General features: G+C 37.7%; 2 protein-coding genes across 3 annotated transcripts; both read right to left on the bottom strand.

Moving 5' to 3' along the window:
* Positions 1-450: 450 nt before the first annotated feature.
* On the bottom strand, positions 451-4,515 carry cdkn2d (cyclin-dependent kinase inhibitor 2D (p19, inhibits CDK4)). Of its 2 annotated transcripts, none has more exons than XM_088075519.1 (3): positions 4,210-4,515; positions 3,676-3,830; positions 451-1,411 (listed from the first exon to the last, which is right to left on the bottom strand). In XM_088075519.1, exons 1-3 carry the CDS (start codon positions 4,379-4,381, stop codon positions 1,058-1,060), a joined length of 681 nt encoding a protein of 226 aa, XP_087931645.1. In that variant the 5' UTR covers positions 4,382-4,515; the 3' UTR covers positions 451-1,057. The 2 variants fall into 2 exon arrangements, with proteins under 2 accessions (XP_087931645.1, XP_042372371.2); XM_042516437.2 differs by having other exon boundaries at positions 3,676-3,834; positions 4,210-4,485.
* A 109-nt stretch (positions 4,516-4,624) lies between these two features.
* On the bottom strand, positions 4,625-10,954 carry ap1m2 (adaptor related protein complex 1 subunit mu 2). Its single transcript, XM_042516435.2, has 12 exons — positions 10,736-10,954; positions 9,104-9,260; positions 8,829-8,896; positions 8,586-8,716; positions 8,321-8,468; positions 8,007-8,133; positions 7,749-7,891; positions 6,871-6,942; positions 6,479-6,637; positions 6,111-6,236; positions 5,701-5,776; positions 4,625-5,021 (listed from the first exon to the last, which is right to left on the bottom strand). Exons 1-12 carry the CDS (start codon positions 10,775-10,777, stop codon positions 4,996-4,998), a joined length of 1,275 nt encoding a protein of 424 aa, XP_042372369.2. The 5' UTR covers positions 10,778-10,954; the 3' UTR covers positions 4,625-4,995.
* Between the last annotated feature and the right edge of the window lie 7,253 nt (positions 10,955-18,207).

Here is an 18,207-nt window from a genome sequence, read left to right as displayed (position 1 = left end):
AATACAGATTGCCATAAAATTACATAAAAGGTAATCCTATGTCAATAGAAAAAATACAAAAAAAAATCAACTATTGTATGACATAAAAACTAAAAAAATGACCAAAAAATGATGAAAAAGTAATCGCATAGTGTGTCAGAAAATGTACTAAAAAAAAGCATACTATATATTATAGTATGACATAAAAAAACTCATAAAACATCATGGTAAAGCATGTCTTGGTATTTTTAAGATTTTTGAAAGATTTATGTAAGACATTTTAATACCAATTAAGGCCTTAGTAGTTCAGTGCCTTTTAAGACATTTTAATAATCCGCAATAACCCTGTATGTAAACTTGGGTCATCAAAGCCCCTGGATTACAAAAAAAGGAGACCTTGGTGTCATTAATTTCTCAGTTAATGAGGACACTGGCAGCTAAATGGTTAAAAATGACAACTATGACTTCAAGACTTCAAAACACTTTATTTTGTGTTTCCTTCAAATAGTAAAGTGAATAATTTCACTTTTTGATTTAAAAGTATTTGTATAAATAACATTTCAACCAATCACAATAAATGTTGCTATTTACAAAGTCACAGGAATATTCAGTACTATTCCAACAATAAATAAGAGTCAATTCTAAGTTCATCTAATTAGGAGAAACAAAACTATGAAAAGCAATCCGGGTGCACCATGTCAAGTTTTGTAAAAGTTGTTTTTGTTTTTTTTTTCTTAAAAAACACATATCAACTGTTACACAATGGAAATGATGAAATAATTACAAAAACACAGGGGAAACTATTGACAAATGTGCAGTCCCAATCAATAGGGAAAACAGATATATATAAGGTGCCTAAATTGCACTGTGCAAAAGAGGTGTCTACTGTATGTAGCCACCCATCCAATAAAAACAAGCTGCCAGGACAATATGTCCTGTGTCACATATTAATGTTGAGCCGATATTAACAAAAAAATAATAATCTTTTACACAGCAATGAATTCAAGTCACCAGGTTTGAAGCAAACAAAGACATATGTTCGGGTGACCTTGAAGGCACCCAGCACCCAGACTCCTGACTAACTATGAATGTGAGCGAAAAGCAAGTCAATCATATCAGGCACACATGAAGCTCGGGCCACGTCTATCGCTGTCTGACCGCTGATGTTGGCGTGCTTCAGGTCAGACCGTGGCGCCAAGAACTCCACGACATCCCGGTGTCCTTCCCGTATGGCAATGTGGATAGGCAGGGCGCCGCGCTGGTCCGGGATGTTTACAGATGCTCCGTACTCCACGAGAACCTGCAGAGTGTCCAGGAATCCAGTTCGAGCTGCGTCGTGGACAGGTGCTATCCCATGTTTGTCCTGGATGTTGGGGTCCGCTCCTTTTTCCAACAGTAAACTGGCGACTTTGGTGTTCCCCATCATCATCACCTGGACAAGATATGAATTTAATGCCTGTGTGTGTATACAGCAAATTTTGATCCCAGAGTCTCTCAAATATAGTTCAGTCATGCACCACTAAGACCCATTAAATGTTTAATTTTCACCCTGAAAGTGAGTTCTGGTGAGGAGGTAGCTGAATACAGTTACAGTGGTTGTATTAAGGTGAATATAAATTACTTTAATGAGAACATTCATCTTTTTAAAATCACATCTCTTTACTGTTTATTAAATTATCTTTTTTAGACTGTTGGTTGGACAAAACAAGCCATTTGAAGATGTCACCTTGAAATTTATGATTGTTTAAAATCTATTTCTTCAGCGTAAACTTTTCAAAAGATATAGCGTATTTAATAGCAACCTTATGATTTAGTCTGGACTTGTTAATATAAATAGTGTAGCTAGAATAACAGAAACACCTCTCAGTTAGGTTTAAGGTATACTGTAATATAAAATTGACAGTTATATTATGTACATTTGCTTATCTATGCTACTGATTAGAAATGCAGCTGGACAGTGTATCTCACCTTTATTTTGGTTATTTTATTTTTAGGGAGACTTTTTACAAATACTTTTATTTTTAAATAGTAATAAAATGTTTTTTTTTAATGAAAAAGAAAAAACCTTTCGTTTTCATCCTTTTAAAGTTCATTGTAAGTGATAATAATAATAATAGTTCTGTAATATACTATGATATTTTTGGAAAAAGTTTGAACAATTTATAACTGTGATATTAGACTGCAATACGTTTTATGTGTTCTGATAAATTAGCAACTGAGTGTGTATTCTCCTTTTGTATTTGTTTCTAACAAGTCATCTAATATTCCACATTTTGCTGGAGTTTAACTTACATTTCATACAAAAACATTATAGCATTAGTATCAAAAATGAAAATAATACTACAGAAACTACAGTATTACTAAACTAATCATTGGAGTTTTTTGGAAAGTACAACAGATTAAGTAATGATAACAGAGCTAGTGAAAAATACTATATAACACTGCCAGCTTACTGAAGGACACAAGACATCTCTTACTGTACACTACAGTAATCAGGGGTGGAATGCAACGAAGTACATTTACTTCACGTCTTTACACGATTTCTCAGGTACTTGGACTTAACTTGTGTCTGTTGTTTTCATGCAACTTTATACTTCCACTCCACTACATTGCAGAGAGAAATACTGTATATGATTTACTACAGTTACCTGCAAGCTTTAGTTAGTAGATGCTTCATGCATTAGGATTTTTGCATAAAAAGCATAAGAAAAGTCAAAATATGTTTTGTTGTAAATAAAACTAGCCCAACAGTTGATACAAGCACAGCTGAAACAATTAGTCTATTGATCAATTAGGCAAGTGACATAATTAATTAACAGCTATTTTTGATAAATATTTAAGTCATTTTCTGATTTATTTTGAATACATTTGAGTTGGGTTTTTTAATGTGGTTATTTTGCAATATTTTTTTGGATTAGTTACTTTCGTAATTTATTTTAGAAGGGACCGTGTGCATTAATTCACATTTAAACAAATGTAAATGCACCCGAGTTAGCTGGGGAGCTAGTTTTCATCAGTAGTCCCTCACTTAAATTAAATAGCACCCTAAAATAATTTTAAAGAAAAAACACAATATAATGATACAATATGTACTATGGCCAAGACAAACATTTAGATAAAAAGCACACAATATAGTTAAACATGTACAAGAATATGAAACAGAATTTAACAATATGAGCAGATAAAATTCAAATAGCAGATGATGGAGACAGTACAAGTACATTAAACTTTTACTTGTAATACTTTAAGTACGCGTTACTGGTTACACTTTCTTAGTTTTAAGTAACATTTTCAAAACAGTACTTTTACTAGAGCATTTTTACACTGTGGTATTGGTGCTTTTAAGGATTTGAATATTATGTCCATCTCTTATAGTAACACTGACGACATAGTCATTTTCGTAAGGGGATTTCCAAGCAATACCACGTACTCATATTTGGGTAATACTTATTGAATAATATATCTTCTTTAATAAACTCACACTTTTACTTATTACACGGTGCAACAACATATTCAAAACTGGAAAGTGACGGAGATAACCTCAAGGCAGCCATGTGTATTGTTATGTCAAGAGGAAAGACGGTCTCCGACCATTCAACGACCTGGACTAACTTATTTGTAGTTCATATATTTGTGCGGTTAATACCTTCGTGAATACGTGACTTGTATCAACATTTCTGTGGTTTTGGTCCTCACCTGCAGCGCAGTCCTGCCGAATTCATTGAGAGTATCCGGATGCACTCTGCATTCCTCCAGGATCCTCTGCACCTCGCTCGTATTCCCTTTGGCTGCTGCCGCCGTCAAAGCTTTACCGGCATCCATCTGACTAAGGACCATTATAGTCTGTCTTTCTGCCTGGTCAGAGGGACATGTTAAACAACAGTTACACAGAGACTAATCCGCGGGCTGCTCGTGATGGTAATAAAGGCTCAATGGACAGTAAAGAGGTAAAGTCAGGATTCAGGGAGGTTAACTTTGCTAGCTAGCTACTACAGCATCCGGCTAACGTAAGCTTTAGCTCCCCGTTGACGCCATATTATCTGACTGTGTTAGCGTAATATTAACTCGAGTCGTTTTAACAAGTTGCGCGTTTAAACAGAAAAGCTCTGTGAAAACCTTTGGCGTGCCAGGAAGAGACGGGTCACGTCTACTCTATCTCACAAACAATTAGCATCCAGGCTAACCGCCAACACGAATAAGAGAACAGACTATGCAGCCTTTAATACATACCTCGTTCGGTTCCGTAAGATCCACAACGTCGCAGTGGTTTGCTATCCTGCCGTTTCCAAAGTCCGGTATTTTTTAAATACAATTCAAAGAGGGAAAGTTTATCAACATTAGAAAATACATTTGCGCGCTGAGATCTACACAGCGGTGTCTTCAGAGTACAATTTACAAACATTGGAGAGATCACACGTTGACCAATCACAGCTCGCCCAGAGGGTGTTGCACTTCCATATATGGTAAAAGAGGCGGGGTTACAACTCTGTTACTACACCATCACTGTGGCAACAGCAACAGTCAACCAATCGGAGCACGCAGCGAAGAAAGCGGGCGATTCGTATACGTTGATGTCTTCAAAGGCAGTTCATTCACATTTCTGACCTTTGGTTGTATTTCTCTCGAGGCAAATGTGGAAAAAAAGGCGGGTGCAAGTTTTTAATTTTAGGCGGAATTTAGTGACTGTGATTGCACAATGCATGACTACAATATGAGGGCAAAAGCCGCCCTTATATGGTATTGTAAACTCATGAGAAAAACAAAGAAGCACATCAAATATACAAAGGTTATTAATAACAAATTGTTTTAAAGGAATCATTAGGCATTTAAATACTTTGCAGTGGCCTTACAATAGAGACATTAAAATCATGTTTCACACAGATTTCATAAAACAGGATTGTTGACATTAAATAGAGCAGGTGAAATTTAAAGACATTGTTTCAGTCCAGTTTAAGTGATCATTGCTGTCCATCTGGAGGTCCTGGAGAGGAGGAATATGCCATAATCCCTCAGGTTTTACACATTGGTCCTCAGCTGATAGTCTAAATATAAAGAGAGCAAATGTAAGGCAAGGTTATAAAAGTTAGGGACTGTTCATTATTCATTGGGGTGGGATCGGGGGTGCAAAAAGGGGGAGGCATGTCACTGTTACTTCAGTTTGTTTGTTTGCTTGGTTATTTGCTTAAGGGAGGCGCACACACATTTAAATGGCTGTACTTTTTCTAAATTACACCATTTATCATAGCCGGAAACTGTAAAAACAGAAATTATCTTCGGATTTTCAAACACCTGACTAATCTTGAGCACATGTAGGATGAATGCTTGGTTCAGAACCCCCCCACCACCACCACCACCAAATCTCAGTTTAAAAAAAAAGTTAAAGATATTTATATTTAACTTTTAAGCATAGAAGGATAAATTTTAAAAAATCTAACGACTAATTTCCAGTAGAGGGAGGGTGGAGCGTTTTTTGCCAGTCACACAGGGATGCTTAAGAAAAAATATTTCTAGCTTCAGGAAGGGTCGAAATAAAAAAAATAAAATAAAATTAAAAAAATTACAATCCAGACATTCCCCTCCTTTAATAAGTCAAGAACATACCCTTAAATATCAGCAATTTCTACATCCATGTGTAGCCTATCTGACCACTAACTTAAATAGTGAACTCAAAATACTATAAAGATATAATAATGAAGTCTAAAGAAAAAAATATGAATGTACCTCCACTCTGTGTAATGTACCGGACCCACGGTAAAGCCTGGTAACCACTTTTCTCAATAATCTTCATATATCGCACCTGAAGAAAAAGAGAATGAGTGAGACAGAGACACTAAGACATGTTGAAGCAAGAAACATTGTTGTGCATTGGCAATTAAAATTAAATCTAGTTTGCATGTCTGAGCACAGATCATCAACTCATACAGGACCTGACTTGACAATCCACGCGCTGTAAACTGCTGACGCCCTATGCCTCAAATTATGGTTAGCGCTTTAGAATTGTCCATATTGTTATAAACAAGGCTTCAGATCCAGAATAAATGCCCTCAGATGGACTTAACTCACAGCTACTACCACAGGCTATATTCTTGGGTTGTTTGATGTAAAAGGGGAGCCTCAGTATAGACACAAACCTGTATTCCTGAGACTGTGAAATATGGGATTTCAAATTTGACAGTGATAGGAGGTTTGCCCTCAAGCTCGTCGTTCTCCACGCTGGGCAGACCAAAATGAGCTCTCATTAGAAACTCTTTGCCTCCCTGGATAAATGCACACACAGGCAAATTAATTAGACAGACACACGGAGAGATGGACAGACAAGCAGAAGGACATAGAGAGAGTTGAATATAAAACATTAAATCTTTCATCAGAATGTCAACAACAATGGAATAAACATAAAACATATTCATATACACACACACACATATATATATATATTTTATTTATTTATTTATTTTTTAAGTGTATTTTTATGTAACAAACTGAGTTGTGAATGTCTTACAGGGAAAGACTTGATGGTCCACACCACCAGGTTCTTCTCAGGCACATATTTGGCGTGGCCTGTGCTGGTTTTAAACTTGGGTGAGTCAGCATCGCTGGGGACAGGGACCCTCACTTCCACATTATTTGCCACAGACTGTTTTTTAAATTGTCCCTTTGCCTAAAAATGCAACACAAAAGTTACTGTAAGCTAGTTTATGGTATCCTTGTGTAGACAGTGAGACAACTAGTATTTCTATTACGCACCACAGAGATCATTTTTGTGCCTATTCTTGTGCTTTTAAGAGTTTTCTGGATGGTTTCCAAAACATACATCTCCAGTGACACAAAACATTTAGAGAAAGCCATGTAATGTTGTTGCTAGTGTAGTTAAAAAATACAGTTTGTCAGTACCTTAACCATGATTTCCACTCTACTGTGAGAGAACTTCTCTATGACTGATTCAATCCATATCAGAGGCTTCACCTGGAAGAGATAAAGAATAGGTTTTCATCATGCAAACATTTTGAAATTAAAATAACATTAATATGCTATATTGAGCTACATATGTATCTTATTCAGTATGTATGTTCATGTAATTCATGTGCTCATATGCATAACACTATAAACTGCACCCCAGACTCATTATTTCTAGACATATTCAATCATATTGTATTGTAATTGCTTTTAAATAGTGAACAATTATTGATGATTGATTGGCAGCAGTGTCTACATGTGCCAGGATGCATTACTAATGTAACATATTTTCTTACATGGCTAATGCAACTGCAGCCCTTGCCTCTCCACTGCATTTCTGCATCCCTCTACTCCACACTGTAACAACACTGTAAAATGAATTCTCTTCATCCATAACATCCTCTGCACTCATATTTCAGGATACCATTTTCATTTTGGAAAAGGTACTGTAGCTAGTTTGCAATACAAACAAAGAGAACATGGAAATTTTTGTTTTTAAGCAGCATCTAGAGCACATCCCCTGACTGCCCACACGCAAACTCCAACCTGTAGTTCTTTCTTGACTCCAACTACGTCATTACAACATCAAATAAATGCTCTGGGTGCAGGAAGAACAGATTTTCCTACTGCAAACTCAGCTGTCTCTGTCAATATAACACACGTTGAGGAATGTATTGCTTCAACTGACTACATTTACCATCAACACTGATGGGACATTTACATAAAAGTTGGTGAAATTTCCCATTGAGCTTGTAACAAATGCAATGTGCAAGCCATAAATGTGGCACATGTTGTGAGTGACAAATTAGACTAACATGGGTATTGATGCGGTAGGACATGAGCTCAGACTCCCCGTCTGGAGGAATGAAGGAGATTGTTCGATCACTCTCAAAGCGCGACAGACGCACACACTGGTGGAACTTCACATCCTCCATCACCACTGTCTTTCCTTTGTCACCTGAACGCAAACAAAGCAAACAGTGGTATTGAATCAAACATAACAGATGCATGAGCTACAAATACAGCTTGATATCTGAAGTAAAAGATGGCTGTCATAGCTGTAGTAAACGTACGTCCAGTGAGAGCAAAAAGCACTCGATCATTGAGGCCCAGCCGCAGTTCAGGCATCCCAGAGAGCATGGTTTTCAGCTTGATGCTGCCCACGATGTCGCTGCTCATTACACTGCCGTTAGCATTCACCTTAACAAACAACACACAGCGGTGAATAAATCTGAATGCTTTGTTTAGTTGAAGAAATCATTCTAATCTGATTTGAGTCAATAAATAGTAAGCCAAGAAAAATAGCGAATGAATTTAAAATTTTAGAGTAATATTAGCACACATAAATTTACATACAAATAGGAAGAATTATTGTGTCCCGTCTTACCAGCACGTTGATGGACTCAATGACATCAATGAAGACCTCGTTCTTCTTGTATTTGATACCCTCTGACCTCCAGGAGACGGCGTTGGTGACGGTGGTCGGCACCTTGGACTTTGCCACCTCGAGCTTGGCACCTTCCTGAGTGATGTATCTGCATTTTATGAGTTAGAGGATGCTGTTATTCAACGCCACACTCTTTATGAATTTATATTATATATTTACATATTTACATATATGTTTTTGGGTATATATCTGGCAAGAGTCTCACTCCTGTAGGATCTTGCTGTCAGTCGTTTGAGGGAATCCAAAGTCCATCAGCTCATCCAGCAGCTCGTAGACGACCACAAAATTATCCTGAATGCTCTCCTCCTCCAGCTCTTTGAAGTACTCTGTGAACACCTGAATAATATAACATACATCAGCCTCAGCTGCGGTTTATTCTTGCAAACTGTGCAACAAATAAGTACACAAACATTTTAAATTTTGAGTCACCACTGTATGTTCAACTGACCTCAACTAGTTTGTATAGAAATGAGTACACGAGGGAGGCGTTAGAGTTCTTGTTTGTAGTGGCCACCACTGTGCAGTCATCAGGTCAAGGAGTAATATATATACATTACTTTTTAAAGTTAAGATCACCGCTACTGTTCAGTTCACAACATTCTCTGATGTTTTGAAATAAATGCTGGCCTGTCAGATCAAGCTGACTGCATTTCTTTATTATTTATTCTTCATGACTCTAAAAGCTAATGTATGCCAGCAACAGACTAACAAAGGCAAGGATACGGTACAGGTTGCTGTGTTTGATCCACATGAAGTGGACGTTGCCGTGTGACATCACAGGGCAGAGGAGCCCTTCCTCTTCATGTTGCATGAGTAAAGGTAGAAAGTGGTCGATTTCCGCCATGTCCACATCGCCTTTGTAGTTTCGACAAATCAACACCTGAGCGGGAGGAATAGCATCACCATAGTTATCAGACAACTGTGTGTTGAACTAAACAAGGTCATGAGTGACAGAGAAGAAGCAACTTGTACATTTCAAGCTTTAGTCTTTACCTGTGCATCAATTCAACATGGAAATAATTTGACGCAAAGTACTACATTAAAGTATAATAGAATACCAGCTAAAAGATCTTTACTTTTTTTCACCTTGAAATTCTATGACTTTTCCGAAAATGACTCCAACATGAGAAAAAGTGAAACATTGCCTTTGTTCATATTTCCATGAAAGCTGCACGCCGACAGGATAAAAATCTTATCTTATGGGTCATTTTTGACCCGGCAGTTATAAAATCGTTTTCATACCACAAAACACACACACACACACACACACACACACACACACACACACACAAAAATACATCTGCAAAATCCATGCACACACACTTGCATACTGTCCTCATTGTACAGTATAATATACTAGGTTGCTATAGATTGTTATTGATATCCCTATTCTAAACCCCTATTCAAAACTACATTTTGCACATTTCTTCTATTCTTAGGCTACTCAATGGATATAGCTTGCTAAAAGAATCTGTTTACACTTATCACTTATGCAGTACCTTTAGCAATAATAGCAATAACAACAACAACAATAATAATAATAACAATAATAATAATAAACCTCTACTTTAGTAAAGAAAGCAATTATGAGAGGTGTGTTGTAATAAAAAAAAGAGTGGATTCCAGTGATAAAATGCAGCCTTTTGGAACTATGAAGAGGGAAAACAGATATTTACAATGTTTGTCATGAATGACAGTTTGTATCTTCATGCAAAATAGATTTGGGTTTTAAAATGCAGCTGTTTTGTTTTAGGAGTTTAGTGAAGGTGGGTCATTCTTTTTTTCACCCTTAGAACAATTAGAATATAAAGAAACAGCACAAGGGTTAAGACAGGACCGATGATAAACAGGTAAAATCTGACTCCTGCTGAGGATCTAAAAACTTATAATGTTATAGCCTACATTAAATGAAGTGTCAAATGTGAGTTAACACAACACATACACTCTGTCAACACACACACACACACACACACACACACACAAAACACTTAAAACCATGTGTACTTCTATGCCTCAGTAACAGTAATTTGTTTGTCAGGTTACACCGCCTCTCTGGAGAGAAAAAACATGTTTGTTCCTGCACTGTGACAACAAAAAGATATTGATACAACTGTTGCAGCCTGTAGTTCAACTGACAGACATTAACCGGAAGTAAAGCAGAAAAGGCCAATGAATGAGTGCGTGGCAACCTCTTTATTAATTTTTAACGACGCTATCAATGTTTAACAGTTAAAGCAACAGTTCAAAACTTCAACTAAACAGCCAGTAAAAGGAATAAATGTGGGATTATATAACTCGTGTCGCTGAAAATAGGCAGATATCAGTGTGTGCAATCAGCTCCAGCTTTAATCTTACCTTCCCCTTCAGGTCCAGCACAAATATAGCCGAGGCAGACATCGTGTTTGATTCCACAGCAGATACAGCAAAGCACACAAAGTAGGACTAAAGTTCAACTCGACTAATTCACTACTTCAAAATTCGTTTCGCCATCCAAATTTGAGACAATCATCAGCTTGAGGTGACCGCGGACTCCTCCGTTTCTTTTTCCTGAAGGGGCTGTGACGTCATCACACGCAGGTGAAACATTTACCAGCTCACCTGAGCACAGAGGAGGAGGATGTGCTGCTCAGTTTATCCGCTAGAGGGCGCCACAGATACACGGATCAGAGCGGGGACAAAAAGTGTGTGCTGACTTTATGATGATGTGCATCGTATTTTAACCCATTGAAACCTGAGCAGATTGGCTTGATTTCTTCCAAAGACATGTAAAGAAGGCGATGAGCAACAATACCTTAGAAATATACCTTAAAATTATATATATTTGTGTGTGTGTGTGTGTGTGTGTGTGTATGCATATATCCATATATAAGGCAACGACCTGAAAAAACTAACTAAAAACTATTATAATAATTTTGTAACATAATTCTGAAAATGAAATTATGAATGTACTTTTTCCTAGCTTTTTTGTAATTTATGGACCTTTTCTAAGCAAAATTTCACGTTTCTGAAAAGAAAATCACAACTATTTGCTCATGGTTCAAAGGTTATGAAAGCCATGTGAAAGCAGCATAATAAAAGTGATGTTGCTCCAGTTTTCAAAGGGTTAACCCTCGATAGTGCACATTATGATGCCAGCTGATAAAATAAATTAAAAATAAGTATTTTTAAACGTAGTTATAAATTTCTAGACTGTATGTTGGAGGCACTGTGACGGTGGAGGGTTTGACCTGTGTTTTGTTGTTTCTTGCTTGTGTTTTTATGTTTAAAAAATGTGTGTAGGATAAGGAAATCCCTTTTTTTCTCTTTAGAAATGTTATTTTTGGTGTATGGTATTCTCAGCTCAAACAAAGTGTGAACCTGGGTACACAACCATTCAAAACAGATTTTTTTTTATCACACATATTAAATCACAAAGGTCACAGATGTATAAACAAGGATTTCAGAGATATGGACAAAACTATAGGATTCGTCTGCTTACTACAGAAATTCAGCAGATTAGAAATTAATTTATTATCTTAAAGTGTGGCCCATTATATCTCACTATTCTGCACATTTCTGAACCCGATCAAAGACCTTGAAAAGTAAACTTATCTGTTACAAATGTCCTTGAGTCATTTAACAGTTGTGGTGGCCTTGACTCAAGGCACCATTGCCTCACTATCTGAAGGAAATATTCAAACACACTCTAACTTAAAGTAGATTTTGTCACACTATAAATCAAATGTTTCGTTGACATATTTCATCAGTGCAGATAAACATCAAATTCACCATAAAGGTACAAAGTAGTTTTAGATCATTTAGAAAACAAAATTGTACGAGGTCAGTCTGAACTAAAAGTACAGTACCTGAAGACATTTATGGTAGACCACTGATGGAGCACAGGAGAAAAATAATCATCCACCACCACTACAGAGACAGTTAGTCCTCAAGAGTGAAGCTTCTGGCTGGACCATGTCCCTGTTCTCTTCTTAAATGGTTAACAAGACTATCCAGACTTACAGATAAGGGAAATAAAATAAAAAAAATAAAAAGTTAAAAAGCAGGAAGCAATGTTGTTTTTTCTTAGTATTACTTTATTATAATTTATCCTGTCTTTGATGCATCCCATTTTGCCATTTTGTCAAGACATAAAATTAATTTTTATTATTTTTATTTATTATAACTTTTTGAAGTATTACACTTTCTCTATCGTGACTCCTTTTTTAAGCTGTGATGTTTTTTCTTTTATACAGAAAATCAATGAAAGGTGCGTTTCTCCTCACGTTTTATATGAGCAAGTGTGACCTGCGGCCTCTGACCTCAGGGTTGCAGAAACACCTACCGATCACATGCTTGGCGTACTTCTTAAGCCATAAACCTTGCTCTACAAGATCTCCACGTATTACCAGCTAACCCCCCTCTGGGCCTCGCTGTGTGGTATTTTGCCCCAGATCCCTGCCTCTGTCTTTATTCCTCTTTCTCCTTCTTATCAGCCATGCGTAGGCAGGCAGTGACTAACAAGAATAACACACTGCTGCTATAACAGAGGCGTGTGAATGCGTGTCTCTGAGGGCCAGACGGAGATCAGTCTTATCCAATATCCCACTCCTTTTGTCCATATAGGTTTGGTTCTCGTTATCTGGCCTCTTGTTTATCTAATGAGACATGATGACCATGTTGGAGAGAGAGATCCTCCTCCTTAAACCTGTTGTGTTCACACAGGATATGAGCTCTAGTAAGACTGTCATAAAGATGTTTCCAAAGGTTTATTCAAAACAGACTTGTGCTGCATGAAACCAGCTCAGTCACTTTATTTGACACAGTGTACAAAAGACATTTTATTATCTTCCCAGTTTGTCGGCATCTTTCCAGTCGAGGTTATACAAATATCTAGGGTTTAAATGCTGACCTCACCGACCAAATCAATCTCAAGTTACAGGAAGAGAACTTTTTCCTTAATGTAAACAATATAGTTATTCTCTTCAGCTGCAACCACATGAAGTGTTTAGCTTTCTCTCCCATGTGATCTGGATTATCCAGGATCCCTCTATATGTGACTGAAGTCCAACACAAACATATGGAGACACTTCAAAGTGAGCCAAAATGAAAAAAAACTTTTCTTTACCGCTGCAGCTCTGACTGAATTACCCACTGACCCACTTTAAACACAAAGTTTCCTTGAGTATTTCCTTACTGTAAACATATGACTACATGATTGTTTTAGCATGCATTTCTTTGGACATTAAATTCATGTTAGCTCAAGACATAAGTTGCAGTAATCAATGTAGTTTTGATTTGAAAACGCAATGCCGAACCCAGTCCAGGCACAATAAAGACAGAATACAATACATTAACTTAATTAACTAAAACAATTACTTACAATTCTTTTAATTGTTTCAAACATTTTCAAGGCAGAAATGACAAACATTCTCTGTTTCCATCTTAAAAAATTTGCTGATACTTTAAGAAAGTAATCTGCAGATTCCAGAGGCTCTTAAATATTGTTTCAAAGAGGCAAAATCTATTCTCCTGGTCTCAATGGTGACTTTATGAGTTTAACTGAGATTTATTTGGTCCCTTAACAAAAAGTATTACTTTAAAATGACTGGTTCACTCCCAAATCAAAAATACATATTTTTCCTCTTATTTGTAGTGCTACTTCTCAATCTGGATGATTTTGGTGTGAGTGTTGGAGATACTGGCCATAGAGATGCCTGCCACTCTCCAACATGGTGGAACTAGATCGCACTCAAATTGGGGTCCTCAAAGCGCCAAAAATTGCATTTAAAAACAGCAATGTGTCTTTCTAGAAGTCATGGCCGGGTTATTCAAGATAATCCACAGACCTAGCTGTGTGCAGTTTCCCCAAGGAGCTATTTCCTTTCTACCGAACACCAGTCAACTGTATCACTGCACAGAGGGAAGTGTACATCTACTGCAAGCTCCATAGCACCACTAAGTTAGCTAAAGTTATAGTTCATCCAAGGTGGATGTCATTAATGTTTTCATCTCACGCTATTAAGAGCATGAGCCTCTCATCCATGAGTTAATGCATGCTTCCTTCTACGCAGTGATTGAGGTCGTGGGTGTAGTTTGGTATAGAGAAAATAGTTACTGAATGAAACTGCTCACAACAAGGTCTACATCATAATTTCTGGAAAGCGACATTACTGTTTAGTTTTTCAAATGTAATTTTTTGGCGCTTTGAGCAGCACAAGCCATCTAATTCCATCATACTGGTGAGAATGCAGACATCTCTACAGCCGATATCTCCAACACCAGCAACTCTCACCAAAACTATCCTGGTTTATATACAGCACTAGGGAAAAAATGTATTTTTTAATTTTCAGGTAAACTGCCCCTTGAAATCAATCACACACCAGTATGTGGTGTCATGGGATAGAAAACTATGAACTGAACTCTGTAACCTCTCCGGTTAGTCACCTGAGTACCACTTCAGGTTTTTTCTGTGTAAAGTGGAAAGATACAGTGGGGGTCAGAGCAGTTCAGCTCAGCATGGCGTCTCCAGGTGAAAGAGATATTAGTGAGATTTCTTGTGATACGTGCCTTGGGAACAACTGACAGTGCTAGTTTTGGAAATGATACTGGATGCCCAGCAGAGATGCTCATGTGTTTCACTGCCTCTCACTGACACAGTAGTAGATCACCCTCAGCTTGATATTTTACAGTACAAGTATCAGCCACATCCTCTCGTCCCCTGCGGCCAGAGATGCTGTGGTTCAGCGTGTTCTGCCCTCAGGCTGTCAGGCAGAGACCTAACAGGCTGTTGTTGTTACTTTATCTTCAGGAAGATTGACAGGGGAATATCTATTCTCTATCTACCCCCTCCCTTCCACCTCCGCCTTCCACTGTTAATTTTCGAGGACACCTCCCTTTGCTTACGAGTCAGTGGTGTGAGATGCAACTCCACCGATTGGCTGCCATCTGGCCAATAGGAGGATAGTGAACATATGTAAACAGTGAGCGGAAGAGTGGGTATGGATGACAGGGAGCATAGCAGCGGACAGGTGTCATTTGTCACCTGAGCCTCAGGTGTATCTGCCTCATGGGTAGGGAACAGCACACACTGATACTGCAGCTAATTTGTTTTTGAATTGCAAACCCTGAACAATGGTGCTAGTGATGGAATCAAAAGATTTAGATGCACTTAACACTATTTATAGCTGAAATGAGCATTTCAAATGGTTAATCACTTAACTGTGAAACTATAGACACCATTTGCCCTTTATCAGATGTGATGCCATTGGGTGTGGAGGAATGTGGGTCCCTGTTCCTGACAGACAACATACCAGAGTGAAAATGGTAGCATTGCAGTGAACAGGGCATGTCCCTTACGTCAAACCCAGCCTTCGCTCTCAAACACATGCTCAACTCATGGTCCCAATGTCATTCAGTCATTTATTTTATACTGCTAAACTTTTGTTATTTGAAGTGCACGTTATGAGCTAATTTTGTAAATGAAGTAACTTTCTTTCTCTCAAACATTTTCACTGCAGTTGATAGTATGTAACTGTTGGTAAAGGGAATTATATCCAAGGGCATAGGTTTCAACATTTGTTGTTATCAATACAATAACAAGCAACCATGCAGTTTTTAAACAATATATATATTTTTGGAGAAACTCACAAAAGCAGAAATACAAATAAATTTACATTTGATGCTGCTTATTCATTGACCAGAGCCTGCATGTCCAAGCAGAAGTTGTGACTATTTATTTTGATACAGAGCTAATTAGATGTGTTCCCACCAGTATCACGTCCAATAAGTCACCAGTATCGTGCTCAAATTCTGATGTTTAAAGGAGTTAACAGTTGACTTTGTAGAGGGGTCTGCAAAGACGCACATCAAATCGAAACTGGTAGGGACATGTTTTTTACCAATATTTTGGAAGAATAAAATAGAACAAGCAAACCTGCACCTAGGGATGGATTACTCTAAAGGGCCATGGCAAAGGCCCTGGAGCCAATAGTGTTGAGGGTGGCACTTGAACTTCACTTGTAAAATGTCTCAAATTAACACACATCGACCACAAGGACACTCAAAATGACCACAAAGGTGCACAAAAAGACAACAAAGAGATAGCCTGGTGAAATCATCCTGATGACATTTGATCAAAATTCTGTTTCTCTCTCTCTGTCTCAGTCTGGACTCTTTGCCATCCCAAACACTTTGAGTGGGTTGGAGTTACTTACTTAGACAGACAGATTACTTCAGGCAATCCTGACATTGGCACTAGCATAGTAACAGTCTAAAAAAATCTGATTTATTTATATTTACCATTTCTACATGACCTGATCCTCGTTGAGAGCAATCCCTATTAGGTTTTTGCGATACAGTTCCCTGAATAGCATCTGGCAGCGTCCTTGTTGTCTGTCCGAAGCATTGTGAACACCAATATGCGTGGCTGTGATGCCCAGCTTTGCAGCCTCTCATATCTGGTCCTCCATCAGTGCAATCTCTGGCCAAATATCATTGAACATTGTATTTGTACCAGGGAACTTCTTCATCACCATCAGAGAAAAGTCTTTTCCCTCAAGAAAATCCACAAATGCATCCTCTTGTTTTTTAATTGTTGTTCTCGACTGTATTACTGATTTAACTTTACAACAACATTACCAGAAGGAGACCCCAAATGAATTAAATAACACAAAAAATTACATCAAGAAAACACAAAATGACTACAAAGAGATACAAAACCACAAAAGATGCAAGGACTTCATGCAGATACACAATCACCACAGTCTCTGTGCCTTGTTTCAATAGAAGAGGTGGTGGGCCATTTGCATATCTGTGTTCAGGGGCCTATTGTCCCATGCCTACACCCATGACTCTATCTGCGTCCATTGCTTCAATAAAACTTTGAGCATATTTGAACAAGTCCTTTATATTCAGTTTTGGTCATCCAAGCAGCACTTTGAGTAAAAAAATCTGCTGGCTGGATTTTTTTTTTTTTAATGATCATTGTCTTTAGATGAAATATCTGCCACACCATGACCTGAAGGGGAAAAAACAACAACAGATAACTCCTATTCTTCCTCTGGTCTCTGGGTCATGCATGCACGCACCCAAGCAGGTATATATGGTTTATTCTATTTATTTTGCAGTTAGAATTTTATTATTATTACTCAGAATGACCTTGTTATTGGCTTTACCTTCCCTCTCTGTACTGAGGGCATGTATTATGAAAAACCACTTCCCATTTTCTGTTGATGCTGCACCATCCCCGCTGCTCTCTGATGACACACAGTGCTGGGACTGCCATTCGACAAAGAGGAATCATTATTGAGCATGAATTATGGAAGAGGTTTACTACATTAGTGAGAGGATGTGTGCTGGTCATTTGCTTTCATGGCTGTGTCATGCCATCCCAGAACAGTGCCCTTACATCTCTCTCTGTTACATGATGAATTCAGCATTAATGCTTGTTTTTCCTTTATCTAATTTGGATACGCAATGAAATGTTAGATTAAGGGGGACCATGAAAACAGAGATATATACAGTAGAGATATAAAGTTTTTTTGTTTTTTTTAATCAAAGGCCACGTCAGTTTTAGTCATTTAAAAGGCCTTTGATTGGGGTAGAAACCACAAAATCATGTCTTGGTAGCGAAATCTTTTCCCTATAATGTGCATAAATAGGGCCACATTCTGGGTACTTTGGAATGAACAGGCTACGTTGTGCACATTCATTATTTGCTTCTGTAATTGAACCTGATAACTGTGTCTTGTGATAAAAGGGGGAGTGGGAGTTTATTCATTTAATTGATGTAAATGTCAAGACACTGTGGATGCTACTTAAATCAGTGCCTATCAGCTAATACAAAACCA

Source organism: Plectropomus leopardus, chromosome 3, assembly GCF_026936395.1.
Source record: "Plectropomus leopardus strain MGB_pleo_1.0 chromosome 3, ASM2693639v1, whole genome shotgun sequence".
NCBI classification, from domain to species: domain Eukaryota; kingdom Metazoa; phylum Chordata; class Actinopteri; order Perciformes; family Serranidae; genus Plectropomus; species Plectropomus leopardus.
Note: the sequence above shows the minus strand (reverse complement) of the source record. Positions and strands in the feature narration are given on the sequence as shown.